The sequence below is a fragment of the Argentina silus genome (assembly GCF_951799395.1).
Source record: "Argentina silus genome assembly, chromosome: 2".
In the NCBI taxonomy this organism is placed as follows: domain Eukaryota; kingdom Metazoa; phylum Chordata; class Actinopteri; order Argentiniformes; family Argentinidae; genus Argentina; species Argentina silus.
Genome location: NC_139656.1, coordinates 30091647 through 30109955, shown reverse-complemented (window position 1 = coordinate 30109955; position 18309 = coordinate 30091647). Strand labels below are relative to the sequence as shown.

At 40.4% G+C, this 18309-nt stretch overlaps 1 protein-coding gene across 1 annotated transcript in view; it reads right to left on the bottom strand.

The window, feature by feature from the left end:
- eda (ectodysplasin A) overlaps positions 1 to 18038 on the bottom strand; it is a gene marked incomplete at both ends in the record, with an annotated part of 39073 nt that extends 21035 nt beyond the window's left edge. The window contains 2 exons of the mRNA XM_083665310.1: positions 17435 to 17560; positions 17967 to 18038. Coding sequence (XP_083521436.1) covers positions 17435 to 17560; positions 17967 to 18038 — 198 coding nt within the window. The remainder of the gene's footprint in view (positions 1 to 17434; positions 17561 to 17966) is intronic.
- Positions 18039 to 18309: the final 271 nt, after the last annotated feature.

Sequence of the window (18309 nt, the reverse complement as noted above, 5' to 3'; positions counted from 1 at the left end):
CAGCAAGTACTTTTCCACTGAAGTATAACCACCAAATAGATGTAGGTGCTTATACTGTATGCCATTGCCCATCTTTACACGAGAAACACTCTCTACATATTCAGCCAATGTCAATACAATATGTGGCTTGCATCCAATACTTACAAGGGTGACCCTCTGTCCAGGATAAAAGATACACACTCTGATGGGGATGACAAGGACTATGATGCAATCTTTAAGGATTCCTCTCAGCAGGCGGCCGATCACTATATTGTGCTTTATCTTCATGTCTATCAAGCATATTTGCACATCTGAAACAAGATATTGGCAAGAACAGCCAGTAGCTGGGAAAAATAATGCTGTTGGACAAGATTATTAATGAAGAGTAATTTGAAGTCTTTGAGTGATCACACAAGCAGAGCTCTTAAAAGGTGTTGGGTTTCACACTTACTGGATTAAGAATTAAGTTCTCAACATTTGACAAGAACATGTGTTCTCTAAGCAGATATTGTCTTACAGTGGGATGGGTAAAACTAACAATCTGTGCTTGGGTAAACTGTGTTCATACTTCAATGACCTACAGCAGTTGTCATATTTAGGTTGCACAAATAAGTATGAAAAAGCACCTTAGTTGTTGATGGCCCACAGCATGAATATGACTAATGCTTTATGTATTCACGTTCTATTACGTAAAAACCTTGAGAAAAATCCAGACAGACTATGCAAAACATGAGAGAACTGCTAAGGTGAAACACAAATATACTATGTAATTTCAGTCCTTTTCAATGCTATGTTGTAGAGTTCACACTCTAAATCAAGTCCCTTCTTTGATGCTCCCCTGCAGTGCTCACACAGGTTGAAATGGATCCATTGATTGAAGCATCAAGATAACAGTGATTCATTAGACAGGTGCAAAGGTACAGTAGGTAATACAGAAGAGACCATCTAAAGCAACAAGGGGAAGAGAGGGTAAGTAAATCAGGCAGGAGAGTGGAGGTCAGGTAGCAGGGTAAGAGAGACAGAGAGAGAGAGAGAGAGAGAGAGAGAGAGAGAGAGATGCCCTAGGGAGCAAAGGAACACATCCAATATTAGATGAACCCAGTGTGGGGAGGAGTAGGCTATCACCGGAATAGATGCTGACCTGCCAAATGCTAACCTAATGCGGCAGGGCTCTGAAAGGCTGGAGAGACGCGTTGTCTAGACTATGCAACATGAGTCTGCCGTGAGACATGGAGCATTTCTATGCAGGTGACGTTTCCAGGTGCGTTTTAAATTGCATCTTTTATACTGACGGCGGGCATTGCCGTCTCATTCATGGCACTGTAACAGAGGAGATCAGAGTACAGACCTTCCACCCCGTATCTGGCAGTGCAGCGAGGGTCGAGGCAGCTGGGGCCGAAACTGTAACGATGCTCTCTACCGAACTCTACACAGCCAAGAGACCAGAGGGGGGGACCATGAATATGGGCCCTCCAACCCAGGCTGTTATTGGACCCAAAGAGGACAGGTCTCCTCAGGGTACTCATAGGGATCTTTGTTAATTACAAATCAAACTCCTATCACCATCTGACACGATAGACTTGCTGATTACATACTACAAAGACTAGGGTGCTTGATTCTGGGCCCTGGACAAGCTCAGTTGGTATGTTCTGCTCTGTAGCATTAGCCTGTTCTCACTTCACATACCACAAGGAAGCATGTACTGTATACAGGTTCAGTAGATCAGAAATGAATATAACTGCTTTAATTGGTCTGATATTCATGCCTGATCTGAGAGACATATGGTTGGATCTCCTTGAGCATGAAGTTACAAATAATCTGGTGCCTGAGGTCATGTCAGCCTGTCCTCTGTGTTGTCCCGAGATCGGGTCATGCACTTGGCTTGGGGGATTGATTTAAAGGCTTCTCTGTCAAATATGTGCTCTGCTCAGGGGCCAAGCCCAACAGGGAGCTTGTAGCTCAGCCAGACACGCAGGCCAACCCCCTGAGGAGGCCAGGGGGACAGTGGGTAAAAAAAAGACGGTAAGAGACCGGTTTGACTTATTCCTCCTCAATGATCTAAACAGACCACCCAGCGCCTTGCCCTCGACGGAGGCCAACACTGTTCTGTTCAGTGTATGTGTGGAGATATGAGTGCGAAGAATGTCTTTGCTCTCTGTCTTAACAGCATATGCTCCAGAGGGGTCAGACTGACTTATTATGTGACATGGGAGTGGAAATTTATATCTGGGAGAGAAAAAAATACAAAAAAAAAACCCACAACCGATTCCGATTCAGTCCTGAATTCAGTCCTGCAGTGACATGTAGAACATTTTTGGCACATAGGGTGGTGCTATCACTTTTGGGAATGCATTTGGGAAAGAGGAGCCATGGGGAGGAAGACTATCGCCGGGGGCTACTGTTTTATTGATTTGTTTGCAGTGTGTGTGTGCGTGACATCCTGATCCAGAGATTTGGAGTTATCAGATTCATGTTGCATAGCAGGTCTCATTCATAATACATGGAAACCAAAGACAGCCATATTTATGCCAAAGTTATGTACAAGGTGTGTACATATACAAGGTGTTGGTTTTGCTGGAAAAAGATTAAAAAAGGATCTTGTTTTCTGAAATCCTGGTATTTATTGAAATGTTTGGATATGACCACTGTTCTAATGTTGACAAGCTGTATTAAAATGCAAATTACCGTGAGAAGACACAAGAGGTTCCTTTCCTTAGCCAAGTAGATCTGTAGATTGAGATAACTTCAAAGAAAACAATGCTAATCCATAGATTATCTCGAGGCAGATTGTTTCGCAGGACTTGGATCGTGGTGGTGGAAAGAGAGGGTGATTACACTGGATGTGAGGGTATGTTTCACAGTAGCTACCTCTGCTCTCCTATTTATTTTCACTTGTCGTACAAACCCAAGCTCGTCTGCGTGAGTGCTGCTGTTATTTCATGAAATATGTACTTAGTCATTATGTTGTGAACAGGCTATAAAAACACCAATGAAATTTCATGACCTTCCTCATGAATGATTTAAAGGATAAACACTACTGCTACTGTTTATCCTACGCATAATGTATTGTATATACAGCATAGAAAGAATGGATAATAAAATGACTGTTAAGTGTTTCCATTAGCACACTTCGCATGAAACAGCTAGCAAACACTGCCCTATGAGGCCCATGTTTAGACTTGGACAAGGCAATGGATACATGTCAGATGACATGTGTGAGTGTTAAAAGCATATATACACATGGTCCATGGGCTCTCATGTGAACTGTCAATCATGGGAGAGCCTTCCTGGCAAAATAATGCTCATGTCCTTTCAAACATTTCAGTGTATTTTCACATATAGTCCCTAACCCTAATCCTAACCCTCTTTAAAAGGACCAAACTCAGCCCTCTTTAAAGAAACAGTGCGTAAGTGTGTCGGAAATCTGCCACCTCTGGCCATTGTGGTGAAATTCAGATATAAGTTCCACAACAACATCCTCCCTCATAATAATATAACCCTCCGAAATGGACTTGCAGTGTCGTACATTAGCTGCTGTGTTTCTGCACGAATGGTTATATGCAAATGTGGAGGACAATGGTAGGCGATTTTTCCTGACCAAAACAGCGTTTGTAAATGAAATACTTCTTTCAAGGGATCTTATTAACATAGTCATTACAACCACTACGAAGCTTTTTAGAAAGCTTGAATGTTACCTCCTGGATCTTCAAGTGAAGCAAAAGGTGAAAAAAGTATAAGAACTCAGTTCTGTATGTTTTCACACTGCACTTCTGTTTGACCTGTGTAGAAAAGCCTTTGACATGGATACAAAGAGAGGAGTACTGATCCAATCAAGACTCACTAGATGGGCATCACTAAAGATCAGGACTGGATTCAAACATTGTTTTAACCCACAACTCTTAAGAGTACAGATGTCTGAACATTGTGAGTGATGGGACATGTAGGGGAGTGATCAATGGAGGTAAGGGATTTGCATTCAGTGGCACACTCATTCAACCCATGATGGTGGTAGCAATAAGGACTCAAAGGCAGGAGGTTTCTGATGAACACATGCATGTAAGCCAGCCAATGACTGAGTGAGTTAATAAGTAAGTCGTCTCACATACATTTACATTTATGGCATTTAGCAGACGCCTCTATCCAAAGCAACTTACAACAAATACATTTGTTTAAGTAAGTGAATCATCTATCCATCAGTCATCATAAGATAAAGTAATCAATGCCCGGACCAGGGGTCATAGGCAGTCACAATGCTTACTTTTTTTTTTCCTTCACCCCCACTACCCCCCTGTACAAGGAGAGAAACTAGTGGGGTTGAAGAGGTCTTTAGGAGGGACCGTTAGGAGGGACCGTTAAGATGTAGCCTGAAGAGATGGGTCTTCAATCTACGGCGGAAGATAGGTAGTGACTCTGCAGTCCTGACAGCAGTGGGAAGCTCGTTCCACCAGCGGGGCGCCAGGACAGTGAAAAGCCCTGACCGAGTAGTGCGGCTGCTGCATCCACGTAGAGGCTCCGGTGCCAGGTGGCCAGCCGAGGTGGAAGAGCGGAGTGATCGGGCAGGGGTTTGGGGGCTGACCATTGCTTGCAAGTAGGGAGGGGCTGTTCACTTTGCCGCCTGGTAGGTGAGCACCAGGGTCTTGAATCTGATGCGAGCTGCTACCAGGAGCCAGTGAAGGGTGCAGAGAATTTGGGGAGATTGCACCAGACGGGCGGCAGCGTTCTGGATGAGCTGCAGAGGCCTGATGGTGGAGGCGGGGGAGACCGGCCAAGAGTGCGTTGCAGTAGCATACCTCCAAATCATGCTGTTCTGGAAAAATTGTTAGAAAGGAGTGCCGGCTGCTACACATTCAGCTTTGAGCAGAAGTGATGTTTCGAGAACAACAACCCCACCCCCTTTTCCGTTTCAAATTAGTCAGTGTTAGCCACTTTAGTGTTAGCAACTTTTCAACATTGCTAGACATTTTTTATTTCCGACAAATGTTCCCAGGATTTCCCGAGGTGAGAAAAAAGACTATGAGTCTAGGTTAATAAGTAAGTAAGAGTGGTTGAGGAGAGCGTTCTCTTTCTGTGAGTTCCAGTACGCATCATGTGCTTTTTTGTATCATTATGTCATTTCCGCACCACAGGCAACCAACCAGATCCATTAGAGGTGCTGTCAAAATCCATCATGGTGCAGCCCAGAAAAGCCTTTCTGAGTCTCTTTGGCATAATGAAGAGAGAGTTAAAATGATGTTACAAGCCACTAGAGAAAAAACACACATGTAGTATATTACAGCCTTTCAGAGGAAATTACTTGAGATTCAATACAAAATGAGATTTCAGTTTTCATCACCACAATGAGAAGGGTAAAAGAGTGATGGTGGCACACTGGGAATTCATTTGGGGTCCACAGAAATTCTTCCCAATAACAATAATAATACACTGAATACGTCATTGTGATGTTCCATACATACATTCTATACATCTGTACACTAGTGGGATGTAGGTGAGTTTTCCCAAAACCACGCAAACTTTGAAACCTCGTGAAATGTGATGTGTAATGCAGTCAGTTGAATTCATAATCAAAGGAGACCTAGACCACTTCCCTGAAAGGGCATTCCCCAGATCATTTTACTCACACATTACATAGCCTAATCTTCCAACACATAGGCATTAGTATGATTCTTTCTACAGCATAGAGTCTGATCAGGTTCTGATCAGTTTTACACAGAGATATTCAAATAAAAAACTACTGAAAAGCTTTGGACATGATATGCTTTTAATCATCATCCAGAACATTCTCTGACACTTTTAATAGCACACAGACTCCGCTTCACCCCCTTTGCCAAGATGAGAAAGTGAGAAAGCTCAGTGTTTCTACGAAGCAAAGACTAACGACTGACTACCCTGTTACTCTGAAAAGAGCAAGTCCAGGGGACACTGGAGATATATTTATGCAGTGGTGTTATAATTACATGATCATCATGCCTGCATTTGATATCCTTTAAGAGGTTCAATGGCTTGTATTTTCTCTTCCCACATTCTATCCATAACCCAACCCCTAAATACAAAGGGAGAAATTCAAACTCACACAATGTCTTTACTTAATACATTGTATGAAGAGGGGGGGGGGCTCAGGCTGGATGAGATGTTTGAGCAGTCGTCTTGGACCAGACGTGAACATGTTCTCACCTCATAAGCCTAGTGTTACCCCAGACAAAGTCCAGTGGAGGAGACAGACTCATCTGTCCACAGAGCTCCAGATGTTCCACCAATCTGCAGCCCTGTCCAGCTGGGAGGCAGCTGGAGCAACGCTACATCACACAACTGACACTAGACCTGACACAGCAAACCAACCGTCATCCATTACATGCAGTCTACAGACCTCATACACACACACTTATATCTAACTGTCATTTCAAAAAATCCATTTCAAGCATATCCTTTCCAAATATTTCCACTAGAAAATACTGTCATACAGTAAGGAAATTGTACTTATATACTGTTACCGAAGACGAGTATTTGACAATCCAGAAATGTAAGGGACATGATGAATTTAAGAAAGTCAACTAATACTTGACAGTAGAAATCTTTGAAAAACGCAACAGAAAAACACAGTACAGAAATAGCTGGGTTAATTACAACATAGTAAGATGAGATTGATAATAGGCTATTATCATGAGGTACTAGGTGGCTGACTAGTCCTTCTGTGATGCAACCATTGGCGGAAGATCGTACCTGTACTATTAACAATAATAACGGAACTCTAAATCAATAATCAACACTTTGTGTCTTCAGGTGCACAAGGATGGTGGGTGAGGTTCATAGCATGTTCTGAATTCAAAGATTATAATGTGCATATGTTCAAATTCGACATGTAAAAACATGCGATGATCGAAGTATGATGCATGACTTCATGAGGATATGATGACAGAATCCCGCATAGACCCCACTTCAGCTCCACACGTCAACTCCTCTTTGAAGCAAAGTGGTGACTTTGGGATTATTTGTGTGTGAAAAAGTCATGGGAGACAGACACAGCTTGGGACGGAGGGGTGTGTGTGACTGTGGCAATGCCAGGGTGAGATAATGGGGATAACTCATCACTTTCCTCTCACGTCGTTTCATGTACAGAGCCAACGTGGAGGAACTGTGCTGGCTTGTCATCGCAGTAGCAAAGCCGCAGCTTTGAAAAACTCATCTGTATGTGTTTGGTACTCTCTTGTGGATTTGCCCTCTTTACAAGAAACAGGATTTGGTTACACTTGGTAAACACACTCCATGTTGTGCCATGACATGTTTCGAAAGCAAGCCGCTTTTTGTCATAGAAAATTAATAGGATTTGATTGAATGCATGTGGTGCATGAGCTTGCACTCAGTTGAGACCCACCAGCTGTGTTCCTTTTTCAAACCGATGTAATTTGCTTTATATGAAATGTAAAAGCTGCAACTGAGCACGAGAAACCTCAGAAGAGGTGAAAATAGTGTCAACAATTGTAGGCCAATGAAACTAGATCAAATACCTGATGAAATGGTTGAAAAACACAGCCAAGCTATGTGACAGATTGCTTTGAGGTCCTCCCAGCTATCGACCCACAGAGTGTAAATATTTTGGATCTGGTGCATTATGACTCTGAGTAACAAATAAAAATCATGGTTATTCTTTCATTCAGTTCACTATAGCCACATTCAGTTCAATATGGCCACCTTCAAAATAATAAACACTTATTGTTTCCATTGGAGCTGTTTCCACTACTGCTTAGTGCAGCAGATAGTAAAAAGCATGTTAAAATCGATTTTTTTTTAAATTATTTTTTTACTGATAAATGATAGTATGGTGGGGGATGAAAATAAAGGGCTATTTAGCTCAATGTTCTCTCCAAAATAAATGGAGTATGCAGAAACACTCCACAGCACACAGTTAGGCGATCCTAGTTTTTGAGCCGTGACACCTTGCTGAGAGATAGATTTTAGTACCAGAATTCTGCATCCATTATGTCCTCAACCTTCCAATGGACTTTGAATACTTGTCCAGTGTTAAATCATGAAGCACTGCACTAATGTATGGTTTGATACATGCTACACACACATTCAACTTGCTCTGGAGGCGTTTCTTTCCTGGCAAAGAACGCCCATTGCACAGAACGCCCCCTGGAACTTTCCCCCAAAAGATGGAAATCTTGTCACATGAAATATGTGTGCAATTTTGATTGTTATAATGTGATCTGATTGAACAGGGTTAGTGTTACTATAGAGGGAACTCAGGTCATGGCAACACACTGCACGAAGACTTCAAACAAAGACTCAACCCTTTCAGCAAGAGTTATGAGAAAAACGTTCTCAAGTGCTGGGTTTTCCTCTGTCTGAACACAACAAATAGTATCTAGCCTCTTTAAACAATAGCCAGGAGATGCCTGATATATGACTCATTGGTCTCTTTCTTCAAACTATGGAAATTAATATTGTGAATATGTTATTCTAACTGCTCCCAAGATCAAACTGTTCCCACAAAAGGCTAGAAACCAGAATTCCCGTATTGACAGAGTAATGGAATGAACCTGAAATAGCTGCAAGATTGGCAATCAGCTTTCTTTGTTCTTGAGATGGTTTGATAACTGTTTTCAAATTTGGGCTGCAGACCCACTCCATAAGTGGATAAGTAATAAATCTAATCAAATAGACACACAATGCTCCAGTAATGTAGCTAGCCAATTCATGTATTACATGTGAAATCAAATATAGATTTGTACATAAGGCCAGAAACAATAAACTAGGATTATATGTCATCCAGTTTAAGAGCACATTAATATACCAGGGGAACACTTTATTGAAGCATGTTCAAATATCTCCTACAGCTTTTACCTTCAGGCTCCAAACATACAGTTCAAGACCCTCGCATTTTAGATCTCTCCAGAGGAATAGTAATGCTAGATGCCAAATTAAGGGTAAATATAGTTCATGACAGTAATTCTATATACTGTATAGAATTATTACAGTATAAATCATATATAACATAACTAGAATGTGATTTACAGTATCAGAGGTGCACTTAGCCTTAACACATGGTATAGGTTTGAATCTATCTATCTGGTGTCTTTTCTTGACACAAAACACTACTTCAGTGCAACATCTGTATGCAATCTAGTGAAGAATCAAATTATCCAAGCAGTTCATTTGAATGGACTACATCAATTAGGAAATTCAAGAAATGAAACAGGTCATAATTCATATTGGGTCAGATTATTTATAAGGCATCTCGTTAAGCCAGCCACACAGAAAGAAAAGTCACAACATTGTGACGTGATGTTGTGATGTGGCCACACACTCGAAATGAGTGTGTGGTCTACAACAACTGAAAGATTTGTTTTTGTATGGGTTAGGGTTAGGGTTAGGGTGTGGGGTATGGCTGATTAAATCTTTAGGATCCCCCACAATACACATAAATTTGTTCATTAGTTTCATAAGTGCAGCTCTGGGTGCTAGTGCAGATTTTTCTAAATGACAAAATGCTGGTAAAAGAAAATGATTGCCTAACTAAGGAATGCCTGTCAATGGGTCATGTGACAGCCACTGGATATGCCATCCTTTATAGTGATACTACGTGTCTCACTTTGGTTCCTTGGCTCCCCCTTTTTTTCAGCAAAGCCCCCTGTATTTTATCCATACTTTTGTGGATATTACAAATCAGAGGGAACCCCCTGATCCCTGTAATTGAGTTTAATAGCTCTTTGAAATTGGACTAAATCACAAAGAAAGACAAACTGGGATGCGTTCTCTGAAGCATAAGTCATACAAGGCTTTCCGACATGACAAATGAGAAACATTTTTTCATAAACCAAGCTGCACTGAAACTGACATCAAACACTTTGCATATCAACAAAGGGCCTGGGACTCCTCAGACACGCCTTATCTCATCTAGTCCTAGTAATGTCTCACAGCTGCTTCCACTAAGGCAGTCACGAAGGCCTTTGGATGTTGCTCTGTGCAGAATGAAGATCCTGGCTCATCACGAATGACACTGTCCTAATCCGCCGTCTTTATGACATCAAAAGACAAAATGGGCAGGGGAGATACAATTGAGTGGAAAACCTGAACTTTTCTTAGAATGAAAGATTTATTTATGGCTGTTCACCTTTGGGACAGAGAACGTCACTGGGCTTTTAGAGAATCCATGAGACAAGGCATTCACAATGCACTCACAGTACATGTAACGTCCTTTTGTACGTTCGTTTTTTTAGACATTTTAAGGCATTTGAGATACTTGGTATAGGACGTTTCCAGAACACTTACAAAAAGAGAGCCCCATCTTCTGAGATATTACAGATGATGACCCCCTGAAATGTTAGTGTTCCTTAGGTTTGTAAGAGGCAATAGCAATATCATCTGGTTATTTCAAAGAATAACTTGGAATGTTTTCAACATCTTTAACACAGGATCATGCTTTTTGTTGCCCCAACGTTCTTTTAGTTTTCGGTCTTTTATACCAGATTTTACAGGGATCCATTATATGACCCCCCCTCCCCCCCCTTCCATTCCTTCTTTTGAAGGCACAGGCTTGGAGTGGAGATCTATGAAAGTTTGCCTTCAGGACTTATCAGACTCTAATAACCTAATACTGTACATAAAACACTTTCGATTATATACTCAAATCAGAGAATAAAGTCATTGTAAGTAATTATATAGTGCACAAATTCAGAAATTCATGAGTAATCCATTTGACTAAAGTACAATCAAATTGCTGGCATGTTAATCACCATGGGGAACAGGTGATATTTCCAGAAATGTGTGACAGAGCAATGATATATTTCAGGGATTGAAATCACAATTTATCACCCAAGCATCTGTCACTAGAGCTTAGACTTTTGGATATAGAATAGAGATTCTCAAAACCAAACCTGGATTTCCTGAGAAGTAGCCTTCCAACATTGGCGTATAGGGGTTTGATGTAGGGACATCATTTTAATGAGGGCCATTGGCTTCGAAAGTTAACAGTAAACAGGGTAAATGTGCTGGAATCTACACACGTTTGAATATCTTTGACACCCAACAGTCTAGGTTTACTTCTCTCTGTCCCAACATTATCCATGGGACACAATCACAGCAGCTCTGAACAAAGTGCAAGGTTCATCTGTGGGTTTTAATACATTTCAACAAAGAAAATCCCCCAAAAAATATCCATGTGCTAGGTAGCTAAAAAATGTCACATCTTGCTTTGAGTGGCTCTTCGCCAAATATCGAAAGCTTGTTCAATTCCCCATGCTGAGTTTTCTATTTGAACCTTCAAAACCAAGGCTGCGGAGCACCTGTCAGCAATTTGGCAAATATGTTTTTCCACCTGCTACCTCGTTTTCCACCCTTTGTTCCTCGGAGTGCTCACCCTACCCTTCCTCCTGGCACAGTTTCTGTGTGTTGTGGCTTTAAAACAATTCCAATTTGGGACAACCAAAAAACCACATGAAACATGTTTCGTAAATGTGGCCCCACATCTGTTCTGCAGCAAGGTTGACAACATGCTTTCACTACCCCTTTATTTTTCATAGTCTTCTTCTAGACTCCACCACAACTATTTATACTGAGATATATATTATTCCTTTCTCATTGCAGTGATGATCATGATGATCAGTCATGATGGCATATGCTGCAGAAATTTCACTCCTATTTTGGCATCTGAGCTTTTTTTGGTGTTACAATTACACTGTAATTACATATGAATGTGAATTAAGAGCTGAACTTAACAAGATCATTCATAGATCAAATATTAAACATTATAGTCTGCAATCATTGCAGTGGCCACTCAATGTTTCCCTTGACACAGTCACTTATGGTCAATGTGGTTACCAAGCTAATGGACATTATTAACGTTGTCATTTCATGCTCATGTCACCTCCAGTGCTGTTTGCTGGATGTAGGTTCAGCAGAGGGCACACAGTGGATAAAAGAGCCAGGTAAATGATAAGTATACTGTATCTTAGACAAAGTACACCATTCACTGTGTTTGTTACTAAGTAGAAACCGACTATTTATGATGGTCTTCTGAGAATTACAATTAAATTGTCTCGATATGCTCCATGATAGTGTCAGGAATGTGGGATGTTCAAATTAATTTGTGTCCAGAAAGATAAGATCAATACGCTTTCTGCCAAAGAATACATTTTTACATCAAAGTGTGATTTTACCCCATTTATTAAAACGACTAAATCAGAATCAAAACAGATTTGAACTGGAATTACATGCATGTCAAGGCACTCATTTCCAATTTTGCTGTCAATTAATGTAATTCACACCCTATAATACTTTGGGAGATTGACACTTCAGGAGATTATTTTGAGAATGTTCTACTATTGTTCTACCGACAAATTGATCTACCCACAAAAACATCAAATCCAGTTTGGCATCTTGGTCATCTGAACTCCGGCAAATGTATTCCTGGCATTTGTACAAACACTCTCATAAAGGGCTGTGGTCTCCCTTAAAAGGACAGAAAGACAACAGTTTCACGAGAATTCCTCTCTCAAGTAATTGCACAAACTTCTCCACAAAAATGTCTGGACTTACCCAGACAAATTGAACTTCAGAGAGAAGAGAACAAATTAAACATAACAAAAATCCATGCATGGTCTGAAAATGCAAGTGTGAAAAATAAAGGATTAATTGTGGCCAGCCAAACACCACAAAGAATGACCATATAACTGTAAAATGTTAGCTACTTGATGATCTGATCATGATGAAGCTTTATACATTGCCCTGCGTAAGTAATGTGACAGTGAAGCTTTTTTTTTTTTGGCTCTACTTTCTGAAGGTTTGGATTTGAAATCAAACTATTACCCTGAGGTTATAGAGATTCCCAGCTTTTATTAGATGGTATGTGTGTACAGTTTTTATGCATAGTCCCCCTATTTCAGGGTACCCAAAAGTGATGGGACAATTGGCTTGACAGGTGTTTCTGGTTCATCAGGTGTGTTCCGTCACATCATTTGGGCAGCCATAAGACAGCTCTCAATGTCTAGTATTGATTCTAGGCTTTGCGTTTGCCTTTGGAGTCTGCTATTGGTGTCAACATGAGGACCAAAGAGACATCAATGAATGTCAAGGAAGCCAATATGAGGCTGAAATATCAGAAAATAAATACATCTGAAACATAGCCAAAACCTTAAACCTACCAAAATCAAGTTTGGAACATCATTAAAAGGAAAGAAAGCACTGGTGAGCTCCAACATCACAAATGGCCTGGTCGGCCAAGGAAGACTTCTACAGTGGATGACTGAAGAATGCTCACCATGATTAAGAAAACCCCCCCCAAAAAAACAACTGTCCCACAGATCAGGAACAGTCTCCAGGAGGTAGGCATGAATGTGTCAGAGACTATCCGCAGAAGACTTCACCAGCAGATCTACAGAGGCTACACTGCAAGGTGCAAACCATCATACAACATCTCTACTTCAACCTAATAGTAATTGTTTGATTTAAAATCTTTTGGAGTGTAGAGCCAAGAGAAGAAAAACATTTCTCTGTGAACCTCAAACCAACTGTGTTTTGGGCTTTGGATTGGCAGGGTAAAAAATAGCTTGTGTTGTTTCTTTGAAATAACACACTCCAAACACTGGTTCCACAACTAAGCACTCTCTCAAAGATGACTAAAGACTGTAGTTGTTTATTTATTAGTAATGCTAGTATATTTGGCTAACGTAATGGTCACTAGAATCTCAAACTCAACTCAAACTTTCGGTTTGATACAATAAGTGTTATCAACATGGCATCTCAAGAAGCATGTGAGAATTAATGGGTGCGCTAACATTTAAGTAATGTATCATATTAAGGCATTTGTTTGTGACAACCGTTGAGTACCGTTCTGAGAATCTTTCAGGCTTATTTGACTGGTTGCAGTGACCTCCTCATGTCTTTCTTCTCTACTAAACATACCACAAACCACACAATGTTTAATGTGCATGGTTTGCTTACGAAACAAAATAACATCTGTGTAGCCACGATACCCTCGAGTTAATCTAAATAGAAGCAGGTGTATATCATGGTAAACATCATCCACAATTAAGGACATTCAGACATTCTTTCCTAACTCCAAAAGCAGTAACAGTCTTGACACCTGTCCCCCAGTTACAAATATGCCCCGAGGCCCTCAGTTCCTTTGAAAGGATTCCAAATAGATCAATTAAAAACCTAGAGCTGAAATAAACAAATCATTCTTGCCCACACATCAAAAGTTCATCATCAGGGATGATCTAACTTTCGGTTAGGGGGTGGGGGATGGGGTGGTTGAGTGAGGGTGCCTAAAATAATCGTAAATCTTTTCTTCTTTAATCCATCCTCTTAAAAGAAGAAATTAATAAAATGAAAGTTACGATTAAAGTTGTGATTAAGGCTTGTTACTGTGTTAGCATTGACAGCAGATTCATCTGAATAAGACACAGTGTTAAAGGAACACTCAACAGCAAGTTATAAGTGGTCTTTGTTGTCTAAATAGCCAGGAAATATAACAAATGTTTGCGCAAATAGATATATATATATATATATATATACAGAACGCATTTGGAAGGTTTTCACATGCCCACATGTTCGTAAGGTGAGGTCATTTGAACTGACGCATTTTCTAAATTATTTTTAATCAATGTGGCAAATCTTTAACTCGCTACAGTACCTTGTCTCATGGCAGTTTGGTCTTGATGTGATGGATTAATGTCAAATATTAACACCTTTTCTGCCCTTTTTACATACTATTTGTATGTTTTGTGGATATGCACACATTTGCCGCTATTAGAAAACATACCCTATTCTATGTTTTCAGATTCACTGTGTTGCCAAAGGCAGCAGCAAAGCGCAAAACTACATGCTACTGGTATACCTTTAATTCTTTATTTTTCAGCATTTTATTGATTAATGCTAGCCTTAGGTGAGCATTAAGGTTATGGTAATGGTTGGGGTAAGGGTTAGCTTTAAAGGCCTGGTCCAGCGGTAGTTTCACTTTGTCATTTGGCAGAAATGCACGCTTTGTCATTCTGGGGTATTGTGTGTGGATTGATGGCAAATTCTTTTAATTTAATTCATTTTAAATTGAGTCTATAACACAACAAAATGTGGAACAAATGAAGGGGTCTGAATACTTTCCGAAGTCACTGTATGTCACTCCACTCCCAATAACTAGGACAGGCAAGTCATCTGGCAAGGAAAAGCTATGTCTCGGTTGGAGACTTTCTGTTATAGGAGACAGTCTGAGATTTGGAATTTGAAAAGTTTACATATAACTGGACTGAGCACTTTAAAACCTAAAAACTAAAAAATGTTAATATTTGCTGAGCACAAGTTAAACCTTCAAGATAATGTATTAATCTGACCTGTTTTATAATGACCCCAGCCTTGGTTATGCCTCATCTCCACCAGATTTGATGTCTATTTTCCAGCAAAAATACTGGATTGTTCTCCTATTAGCAGGTTGTCACTATCAGGCCATGCTGCTTAATAGGAAGTACAACTATTTGTCTTCTTAAATATTATTTTAAATACTATCCCTAACCCCACTCCTAACCTTACTTCCTAACCCTTAATTGCTAATTTACCTCCTGCTCACTAGCTCAACGTCTTACCAAAGGGTTAGGGTTAGGGTTAGGGTTAGGGTTAGGGTTAGGACCAAAGAACCAAGAAGCCATCTTGTCACTCCAATACAATTGATGTGACAAACAAATCCAGTTGAGCACATTTCATTTCAAATAAGAGAGGCCAATATCTTTGGATACATCCACTACTTTGCAAATATAGCCCTCGGTGTCTCAATCAACTCTTCAAGTCCTGCAAATCTCTGGATGCATTAGCCTTTACTGCCATGTGTACATTCTTCCACAATTCTAAATGTTAATGGAGTTGAGTAATTGAGTGGATGTAATTACTTGCATGCACAATGTTGCCATTAAGGTAATATCCTGTAAGAAATCTCATTGTACAACAGAGCAAAGAGTCTGTTTAATAGCGATGTTGAGGGTTGGCACCGGATCTTTGTGTGGAGCAAACTGTGCTAGTCAGAGAATTCACACTGAGCTCTGGATACAAGCCACAATGCCTAAGGAAGTAAAAATGAGGAAGCAGGGGGTCGTTTACCTGCTTTAATTCATTCAGAATCTCATTTGGGCTTTTTGAAGTCTTTTATTCTCAACATGAACCCTTGAAAACAAACCATCCAACAAACTCTAACAACACATTGCGACTGAACCAAACTGATTTTGGGTACAGTGTAAGTCCATTGAAATCATTGGACCGAAGCCGCAAGCGTTTTTTTCTGATGATAGCAAGGTCATCAAAAACCGAATCTGAGGAAATTAGAGCAACATAATTGAAACAAACCCAATAAACCCGTCCTCTCTGATTTGATTATGATGTTGATGAAGGCCAGATGAATCTTAACATTTTCAGACTTGTTTGTGTGTAATTAATCTGTAATTTAAAGGCATCAACGTTGTGTCGTCTTACAACCACATGTTTCTAAGCAGTAGTATTTTTAACATGGCTGACCATGCTCCTGTGAATAGATAGTTCAAACCAAGCACATGTTTGGCAGAGCCATCTTACAACCAGCCTTGCAGACGAGAGAGCATGCTCTATCCCATGCTGTCAATCCACAGACCGCTGACGAGACATTTGGCTCCTTATAATTTGATTCCAGTAACAGCCCAAAATGCCCCAGGTTTTTTTCTGCCCCCTTCAAAAAATGGTGGGAGATGTTCAAAGCTAATGCAGTGAAATGTGTGAGTGGCTTGTTAATACTCGGAGGTGATGGGTGGGATCTTAGTGTGGCACATGCTAATGGCATGCAGCATTCTCTACCTTTAGCTGTCTGCCCGCCCCAACACGCACCACCAGGTCACTAAAACCATACTCTCACTGCAAATCATTGCCAAACAATCTGCTTTTTAAAAAGACTGACATCAAAAACAGTGTGCTATCATAACTAGGAACCCAGAAACATTTTTGATGCAGATGATACAATCAAAGGTAGTGTACCATTAAGGAGAGATGTGAAGTGTATGATGTCATATTGCATTCTGAATAGAGTAACGATAAATCCATCCTTATTGTAGTTCATTATCATCCACACACTGTAGTTGAAACAAGAAATGTTGGATAAATGTGCACCACATGCAGATACTCCGTATGAGATCTACCACGCACAAGACGTCGTGCCATCATCACCACCTAAGCTTGTCGGTTCATTTGGGTTCAACTCGTCATTACGTCTACAAATAGAACAATGCTATGCAAAATGGAATATATGGTCTTTAAGGGATTCGTAGAAACTGACAAAAATAATCAAAATAAATTGGCCTGGCTACTTCCTATGACTTATTCCTTTAATTGTGACGTGTCCTTCCATAATTAATGTATTGTGTAGTCTAATCATGTGTTGTTGTTTTTATTTTATTTTTAATTTTATTTTTTATCATGCGTTGTTAATCAAGTACATAGTCGTTATTACCTGTAGATCGATTGTCGGGTAGCTGATATCCAACAGCTGGAATCCCGAGGGATATCGCTCATTGATATCGGTTGCGCCCGGTGACAGCGACTCGTCTCTGCTCTTCTGGAGAATCTCTCGCTTCACCTCGGATCTCAGGTCCAAATAACAGAAAAGAGTGATCAAATGCAATGACAGGGATAAAACGAAAAATCCCAAGAAGATTTTGCAGTTATTACACTGCTTCCTGCAAATGCAGGTAGACTCTTTCAAGTCACTGTCCTCTAAGTTTGCAAACTTTTCAGAAAGAGATTTAGGTGCCATGTCTAAACACTGTTTGAGTCGTTGCTATTTCAGCATAATCGGTTTCTGTCTATGCTAACCTATGTCCTAACCTAAACTGTCTGATGTAAAAAATTTAACTGCAGCGGTTATCTACAGCCACATCTCGTAAGGGGACGGTACGGTAATCCACACTGACACCGTAACATAAAGCAGTCCATTTGAAAGATCCGCCCCGTTTTCTCTCATTGGACTATGTCTATACGCTTACTTCATTAAAACCCCTCTCGAAGATCAAGCTCTGTATCACGATGAGTGACCCGGTCGTATGACTATCTGTCATGCTTGACGTGGAACAATATGTTTTCTCTCTCTCTTTTCAATGCTACTATATCAAAGTAGGAGAGCACAACAGTGACCTTGTGTTGGAGGTCAAGAATATTAAAATGGCACCTGATCTTACTGTCAATTAGACCACAGTTTATGTTTAAAAATAACTCATGATCTATTGAATTGCATTTGATCAAGGGTCAGTGAGATGAGGTTAACACTGGTGGTCCAAATGAGTCTGCTATAGCCCCTACTGCAATTTAACCTACAGTATGAGAAGTCCC